The sequence below is a fragment of the Rhea americana genome, unplaced genomic scaffold, assembly GCF_003343005.1.
Source record: "Rhea americana isolate MKP2758 unplaced genomic scaffold, rheAme1 scaffold_722, whole genome shotgun sequence".
Taxonomy (NCBI): Eukaryota; Metazoa; Chordata; class Aves; order Rheiformes; family Rheidae; genus Rhea; species Rhea americana.
The window spans coordinates 4512-13272 of NW_028186893.1; the positions used below are offsets into that span (position 1 = coordinate 4512).

General features: G+C 56.6%; 1 protein-coding gene across 1 annotated transcript in view; it reads left to right on the forward strand.

Annotated features, from left to right (window-relative positions):
- Window positions 1-3009: 3009 nt before the first annotated feature.
- Window positions 3010-8761, forward strand: part of PPP1R37 (protein phosphatase 1 regulatory subunit 37) — a gene marked incomplete at its 5' end in the record, with an annotated part of 17740 nt that continues 11988 nt past the window's right edge. Inside the window, 3 exons of the mRNA XM_085321903.1 lie at window positions 3010-3174; window positions 4099-4144; window positions 6643-6743. Of these exons, the coding sequence (XP_085178029.1) occupies window positions 3010-3174; window positions 4099-4144; window positions 6643-6743 (312 nt within the window). The remainder of the gene's footprint in view (window positions 3175-4098; window positions 4145-6642; window positions 6744-8761) is intronic.

The window sequence follows — 8761 nt, forward strand, 5'->3', positions numbered from 1 at the left end:
AGTAGTCCGGGCAAACCCTCTTATTTACTTTCTGGCCCAGTAGTTATCTGGTTTCTTAAGCAAACAGGCTTTTGTTGGCCGCGATGGAGGCTTATCCTCAGCCGCAGGAGGGGAGCTCGCRGGTCAAAGGCTCCTTGCGGCACAGGGAGCTGGAGCGGCCGAGGCTTAAAACCTTTCTGACGCCTGCCCTGACGCTCTGCAAAACGGGTCAAAAACGCCGTTTTTAAAGAGCGGCGCGCGGCGAGGCYGCAGCAGAGCGGAGGAGCAGGCTGGAGGCTCCGGGCGCTCCTCGGAGGCAGGATGCTCTTCTAAAAGAGGCCGGAGCTCTGCCAGCAGCCCTAGGTTAAAAATTAGCGGAAAAATATTGGATGAAGCACATTGAGTTATGCGGGAGGCTGGGAAGGACCCTCCTTATCGCCCCTTCGATCTTCCTCTGCGATAAAGAGCGTTGTGAACAGCGGAGCTGACTCTGTTTTTGGGATCTTCCGCAGATTTCTGAACCTGCGGGGGGGATTTCGGGGCCGCAGCGGTGTCGAAGCGCTCGTCGCCGGAACGATAAATCTCRCTTGCGTGAAAAGCACCGGGCTCTGCCGGCGGCCGAGACCGCTCCTTYGGCGGCCCATCAGCTCTTCTAAAATCCAAACTCTCCCCTTTTTCTCCCCGAAGCGCCGGCAGATTGCGAAGGCGCGCGTGCCTCTGGGCTTTGCCGACGAAAGGCTTTTATCTGTTTTACCGGAGCGGCGGCCGCCGGCTAAAAATAGCAGCTCCCGAAGCCCCGTCTGCCTGCTGTCGCCCGTCCAGCGCGTCTGCTCGAAACGCTCTTCCTAATCCGAAGGCGGCCGAGAGCGGCGGCGGGACGTTCCCGACCGYGCCGAGGTTTTAGGGGACGCAAAGGGCAGGCGCGCGACGGGAGCGGCTTTCGGCGCGCCCCGTCCCTCTCCCGCCGAGCGGGTTTATCTCGGGAGCTTTATCTGGCCGCCTTTCCCCCGAGCGATCCTCCCGATCCTCCCGAGCGCTTCCGGGAGCGGCGCGGGGTTTGTTCGGCGGCTCCCGTCGCCGCCTGCGAGCGAGCGAAGCCGCGTCTCCGCGAAAACAGCCTCTGCTGACCAAGGCGGCCCCTTTGCCGCGGGGGAAGAGCGGATTCCCTGTCCGAATGCCTAGTGCCTTTAAGACAGCAGCAAAGTGACTTAATTAAAATTATTTTTTATCTTTCGTACCTGCGATTTGAAGCATGTGAGAAACGCCTTTGGGAAACCCCGGTTATTTCCGTTGCGGTTTCAGCGTTGCTCTTCGGAGGTGCCGCAACGACACGAGCTCCGAAGCTTTGGGGCGGTTTTACTGAATTGCAAYAATATAATTGAGTCGGATCTTTGTTTTGCTGCAGCAGAGAAGTTTCCTAGGCAGCTGTGAACTGWGCGGACGCGGGACCCTCCGGCGCAAGTTAGCCGCTCCCGCCAGGCTGGCGGCTCTGAACGCACACCCTACGAGGGAAGAGGAAACGCTCTCCCAGAAGGAATTCAGCGTGCCCGGCCGCGCAGGACGGAGCCGAAAATCCCTTCGGCCGCGTCGGCCGTCTCCGAGCGTTTTCCAGGAGGCTGCCCTCGCCTCCTGGCTTCCCTCTGCCCTCGTGCCCGGGCTCTGCCGCCTCCCGGCTGCAGCCTCTCCTCCCAGCTCCGTCCTTCCCTCGGGCTTCGGTGCTTCACCTCCCTTTGGGAGCTGTTTTGGCAGCGTAAGCCGTCGCTGGGAAATAAAAACCGTGCCCGGGCCTGGCAGCGCCTGCCCTTTTTGGCATCGCTCAGTCGGGCAGGAGCGGTGAAGAAAACCGCATGCCCCAGCTGGCACCCACACCCGGGAAAACCTGAATGTGAGCAAACTCCTGCTGGTTACAGAATAACCCCCCACGCTGCTTCTTAACGCGGATAATCCCGCTTGGGGAACTGGCTTTCGAGAGCGCTGCTGAAAACTCCGGTTTGCGAAACCTTTGCGTTCCTCGGGGGAAGCAGCTGGAGGAGCCCGCGCACCGCGCACCGGCTTCCCCTCTTCTCTCGTCACCCCGCGGCGAGCACGGTCTAATGAAGCGCACGGATTTCGAGATGGGGGAGAAGACAAATCTCTCTTGGGGCTGCTGTTTGGCAAAACAAATTCTCGTCTTCTCCCGGCCCCGAGTAGAGTCGCTTCAACTTCCTGGGAAGGGAATTTTTTTTTCTTAATCTCTGCATAAAGCTGCCTGCTTATCGCGCGCCGTTTCAGGAGCTCTTCTCCGACTTGGGCTGGGTTGCAGCGGGACAAAATTGCCATCTAGTTTTGTCCTTTAATTTGATTCTTTCGGAGGGTAAAGACGGCAGAACTCTGCTTTTCCTCCACGTTCGATGCTCTTCGGGCTCCTCAGTAGGTGCTGGGGAGGGGGGAGCTTGTGCTGGTGCGAATCGGCGCCTTGCGCGGGCTTAACGAGAGCGAGAACGGGACCAAATCCCCGCCGTCTGCAGCCTGAGAGGGTGCGTGCCCTCTTCGGGGGGGTAAATCCTTCGGCCAGCAAGCGGGCTCCTGCCCAGGCGGCTCGCGGGAGCCGGGTTTGCCCCTTCCCTTCGCGCTCCCACGGTGTTCCTCTGCGTTAAGGCACTTTTTGCAATAAATCTCGCGCTTGCGGTCCTCGCTTTCCAAAATTGCTCCTTTTTTATTATTATTTCTTCTTTCTGAGGAAAGCTTTTAAACACAAGCGGGCAGATGACGCTGGAAATTTCGATGTTTACTGCTAATTCCGTCACTAACGTGATCATTTATCCTCTTTAGAAGCTGCAATCCAGGGCGGGTTTCTACCTTCGGATTGAGCTAGGCAGRAGAAACGGCGCCGTGACGGCCTCGCTCGAAACCTGGCGCGTCCTCACGTTATTTATTTATCTTTTTTTTTAAGATACAAATGTTTTCTGCGTTGCGACAGGGATCCCCKAGCGCGGCCGAATCCGTGGCCGTCGTCTAATCCCGGCGCCCTGCGAACGCRCGTGAAATTAAACCCGCGGCTTTGCGCCGGGTAGAGTTACCCGTCCGGGAGCTGACCCTTTCCCCCTTACCTTTTCAGCTCAGAACGTGACTGTTGAGGAAATCGTGACTGCCTACAAGCAAGCCTGCCAGAAGCTGAACTGCAAGCAGATACCCAAACTACTGAAGCAGATACAGGTAGAGCTCTCCCTCTCCCCGCACACCGAAAGAAAAGCTGCACCGCTTTGCCTCTGAACTCCGGGACAGTATTGGCAAAGTCAGCTTGGGCAGCCCGGACCGGAGCGTACGGAATTGCTTATTTTATTCAAAAAAAAAACTCCCAGACCCTTCGTTACGCCTCGCAGTGTAGTTTTAGCCATTCTGCCCGTCCATTAGATGGAGACAGGTACGCTCGTTTTAATGGCTTCGGCGGGTTTCTTAGCAGGCGAAACATCGCTGCAGAACGCCGGTATCTAAGGAATTTATTAGGGAAATATAATGCATAATTTAATATGATATCAAGCCCTTTTTTTTTTTCCCCTGTGAGCATGCTGGTTTCCAGTCTCGATAGCTGCTGAGGCTGCGTCTCCTCTCGCCGTCTCRCTTTTCTGCGAGGATAATTATAGCCCTGCTAGCATCAGCGGGCGCTAGACGCGGGCTCTGTTCTTAACTTCCCTCCCAGCTGCCCCTCCTCAGKGCAGCAGCATTTCTAAGCCCGAAAACGAGGCCGAAAGGACTTGTTTCCCGAGCAGTTGGGATTTCTGATGTTATTTTAAATGGAATTCTGCACGTGCTGTCGGCRGAGGCGAAGCAGGCAGAGAGATCGCAGCTAACGCTGCGGTCTTCCTCTGTTTGCACGCAGTGAATAAAAAACCTTATTTAAAATCTCAGCTGTTAGAGCGCGTCGGATCCTCTTTTTAAAAGGTTAGCTCCTTCTCTTCGTGGCTTTGAGAAACATTGCAAAACTCACCCTTTTCTGGTGAACTTTGGCCTGAGAGCGACCACGTCCGGGCTTAGTTTGGGAGAGGATTTGCCCACTAGTTTGTACCTCCTCCTAGTTCATTAATTCCCCCTTTCTCCCTGCTCCTTCTGAACATGACATGCTGCGTTTTCTTTCAACAGGAATTTAAGGACCTGGCTCCCAGGATAGATTGCCTGGATCTGAAAGGTAAGCCCCTTTCTCATCACCCAGGTGGATTTGTTCCTGTTTGGCATCTTGGGCAATATCTGTATTTTACTCCGTTTGTGCAGCTCTTAAATCAGTTGGAGTCGTGGTCCCAGTTGGGGCACTTGCAGGCTAGAGCAGAAGAGATGCTTAATCCCAACGAAAGCAGAAGAGTAAGTACCAGAGATGTTTCTCTATGAGGAATATTAACATCCTGGTTCAGGAGAGCACTGAATTAGCAGCAAAACGACCTCAGCGGTTCCACCAGCCCCCCCGAGAACCTGAAACACTGACTAGCAACACAGCAAATTGTCCCCCCACGCCATCCCCGAGGGCTGTCCTCAGACCTGCTGCGTGATGCTGTATCCCAGAACAGCTTGGAGGGGGTGTGAGTTAGGGGTGAGTCAGAGCAGATTTTCTACGAGACTTTCTGATTGACGTTTCGAAGCTCCCCAAGCGATGGAAAACTTGCTACCACCAAGTAATTCTCGGTGCTGTAAACGGTTTTCTGCTTTGTGAACGACTGCTTTTGTGTGGCTTCTCCCTCAGCCCCAAGAAACAAAAGTAGAAAGGTCACCTTCGTTTCCCTAAAAGGTCTCTGCTAGACGAAGCTTTTATTTGTTTTCTTCGTACTGTAGGCCGCTGCCTTTCTCCTCTTGCCTTCCGTAAGTCTCCTTAGTAAGAGCTTGCTCTTGGTTGTGTTTGGAGGGCTCTCCTGCCCCGTGGCCGTCCTCGCCGCCTGTCTTTCAAGCTGTAGGGGAGGCGGGATGGTCAATATTGTCCCGAGCGCTTCGGGTGAAACCTCACTCCTAGCTCATCCGGCGATGAGGTCCCTCGCCTGGTTTTCCTGGTTTCTGGTGCAACTCGGAGCGGGCGCGAGCGGACCRCGTGCTTTGCGCCGCGCAGCCGTTCGTTCACCCCCGTCCGACTCCCGAACGTAGCCTGGGTTCCTCGAATTTATCAAAGTGCCCGTGGTTTCCCCGCTCGCCTCTCCGCCCCGGCGGGATCTGCGGCGAGGCGCCGCTCTGCGGGAACGGGCGACGCGCCTTAGCCTTCGGCCGCCGTAGCGGCTTGGCCGTTCGGAAGTGCTCAGCCGCCGACGATTTTGCGGTAAACGCTAATTTGAACCTCTCCCATCTCTTCTGCTGACTTTGCCCCGGGCGCAGCAGCCGGCAACGGCGGCAAGAGGCAGTTTGTTAAATCCCCGCGGYGAAAATTGCCGGAAATTCGGTGCCCGTTGGCTATCGAGCGCTGTCGGCGCTCTGAACCCCCCCGGCAGCAGGAGCTCGGCGCGATGCGAGCGCGTGGCCGTTCCCGAGAGCCTGCGAGAGCGTTCGGGCTGGAAAGGTGGATATAACGCCCGAGGCGGCCGCGGGTCCCCTGCGGCAAACGGGAAGAGCGAAGCTGAACCGTCGGAGCGAGTCGGCGCCGTCGCGGCGTTGCCCGGCGCTGTCGCTTTTCCGCCGTCGCGGCGGGGGGAAGAAACGCTTCGATGCGGCGGCCGAGCTTCTCGGCAGTGCCGGGCTCCTTTCTTCGGGGCCGGGAAGAGGAGTGCGGTGGGCGAGCAGCTTTGTCAGAAGGGAAAATAACTCGCTGATTTTATCGAGCTACGACTCGAGCTTGCTTGGTCGCTGATTCGTTCCGGAGGGGTGTCGACGCGTTGCTGGAGCAACGCGACTAAGCRACAGACTTGCCAAACCCCCGTATTTGGGTCCTAGAAAACGAGCAAACAAATAAATAGCGATGAGACGGGAAAGCCGTAAGTCTCTCCTAAGCRGATTTGCGAGGCGCTCTGAGCTTGCAGCTCCACCCGCTCAGGCGGAGTTTTCTTTTGCGTTGAAATCTGAAATAAAAGGAAAGCTGGGTGCCCGTGCGGCTGGAGGGATTGAGGTATTGAGCTGCTGGGAAAATGGTGCGGTCCCTCTGCGCGAGGCTGCCTGCGCCGCCGTTCCCTGGGGACGATCGCTGCAAATCCCCATTTGCAGCCCTGGCAAAGAGAGAAATTACCATCAGGAATGGTGAAAATCTGTTGGTTCTTGGTATTAACRAAAACTGTTCGTTAGAGGGGATGCACTGCGGGGTGTTTTTTCGGCACTAGACACTCTAGAATATATTGAAGCGGGTGTCAAATATCAGGTCTGAATTTCCCTTAAGCTTATAGCGCTCTAAAAGTGGTCAGCTGGTAGCAGCCGTCCTTCGCCCCTCGTATCCCCACCCGCGAGAACTCGCTCGACGKGCGTAATTCGAGGCCAAGCTGTATGAGTTGTAACCGGCTACGCGGAAGGAAAAGAAGCAGCGGTTTACCAAATGGGGCAGAAAGTCGCCTTTTCGCACGCTCGCTGGGTCCTCCGTGCTGCTGCTGCTTGGGGCTCTGCGGCCCGCGGTTACGTATCTACACGCGCAGCGCGCGTTCGGCGTGCGCACTCCCTGCTAAGCATGCGAATTCATGTTATTGTCCTTTTTTCTTTTCTTCCCCCCCYCTCCCTTTTCCTTTCCCCCAGGGGAGAAGCTGGATTACAAGGCCTGCGAGGCGCTGGAAGAAATTTTCAAACGGGTCCAGTTCAAAATCGTCGACTTGGAGCAAACAAACTTGGACGAAGACGTAAGTGATGTAACCGCCCCCCCCCCCGCCTTGCTTCTAGCTTCCTCTTTCACAATTAACGAAGGAATCTTAGGGATTTGGGGGTCGATCCCGAAGCTACGTCGACCTCCYGGACAAAGCCGCAGGGCGAATCCGACCTCGGCCGCGTTGCCGTTACCCTTCCCCTCCGCGTACGTGGTTTTATTTAGGTGCGTTGGCGCGGTGCTTGCCGGTCCAGGAACGGAGAGGTTGAACGCCGTCGCTGAAGCCCAGATGGCCGTGAAGCTCAGAGGCGTTTTAAATATTTATTTTTTTAAATCTGTTTCGAAAGCCGAGGGAGTCAGGGCTGGCTCACTCGGTCTTGGAAGAGGAAGCGTCGGGCTGCTTCGCTGAGGACGGGCGCCGGGGCTCCGCTCTGCGCGTCCAGCCCTGCGACGAGTCGTGGTCCGCCTTCCTGGGGCCGCCCGGGGGAGGGGGGCGGCCCGAATTTAGGATCCCGACGGCTTGGGGGGAAGAATTACGTGAAGCGGCTTTGCAGAGCGTTTTGGCGCGGGCTCGCCGCGATGCTGCGGGGCGGCGGGTTGAGTTCTTTCAGGGCCAGCCCGTTTCCTTACTGGTCTTTAGAGGGGAAAAAAAAAAAACCCAAGAAGGGAAGCTGTAAATCCTGACGTGGGCCTGGCCCTTTCCAGCTCTTCCTTTTCGTGACGGTCGCTCGCGTGCGACTTCCAAAACGCGGCGTTCTTTTCCCCTCCGGTGCTAAGTCGAGGTTGGGAGACCGGGYCAGGGTTGCCGCAACTTTCCTTTAGTAGCGTTGCCTTGCCGTCCGCGTTGCCTCCTGCCAGCGCTTGATCCGAAGCTGCTCTCCCGTTGCCCTGGAATATCCCGTTTCTTTCGGTCCTCGTGTCTCTTCTTCCCTGCCGCTCTCGTGCTTACGGCCGCGTCGTCCCGTCTCCATCCTGAGCCCGGTCTCGCTCGCTCGGAGGCTCTCGGCACCGAGGGAGTTTGGCTCCGGCTCCTTATCCGGATCCCCTGATGATCTGAGTTTCTTCTCATCCCGGGGCTGTGCTGACGCCGGGATCCCGCGCGACTTAGCCGTTGGGGGAACGGACCTCGGTGGGCCGCGAGCGCCGGAGGGTTTTCATGAGCTCCCTGAGCCGATTCGGYGCGCTGCAGCCCGGGAAGGGCTGTRCTGGACACCTTGATGGTGGAGGCGAAGAGATCGGAGACCTTGCTTTAAACCCTTCCCGTTAAGTTAGAGCAAGGCGGTCTGCGGGGTAGCTAACGCGTCGTCAACGTTATTAATTGCTACTGGGGTAAAACTTGGCCTCTGCTGGCCCTCGAGAGGGTTAATGCTGCTTATTTTGTAACTCTGGGACGCGTGCTGACTTCAGAGCTTATCAAGAGAAAAGGTGTCATTAGAATCCTTGCTAATAGTCGGGCTGGGGCGCGAGCACTTTCCCGTTTTTAAAACGCGTCTTGCTTAACCTTCGCCTCTGCTCGGGCAGATAAGCGAAATGTTACGGCTCTGGCTTGGGGGGGGAACGGGACTTTGCGGCTGAACGGATGGATCTGCGGGCGCGTCTGCAGCGTCGCGCCGCTCGTTTTTCTCCTTTCTGCCCTTCGCTCCCGGTGCTTTTTGCCGCCTCAGCTTTCGTTCTGTTAGGCTGAGCAAGTCGGGCCCCTTTTTACGCGGCGCCTCGCAAAATGAAATGAGCTTTTCCGCCCCCCCCTTCCCCGCGCTCCTAATATTTCCACTCGCGAGGAGACGACTCCAGCCTGAGATACGGTGTGGGAGGTAGGTTTTATAGGCCAGACCCTGCCAGATCCTTGCACAGTAACAGCAAAGATTGTGTCTCCCTGCAAAAAAAACTAAAAAAAAACCCCTCTGAATCATCTCCCATCAGCATTTTTTTTTTCCACGGGTGCGTCACACCGGTGACTTAGTCACCCTGGGGCAGACGAGCGTACCCACATTTTTTTTTCCCCCTTTAATAGTTTCCTGCTGATGAGTGCCTAATTTACGGTAGAAAGTCGTGTTG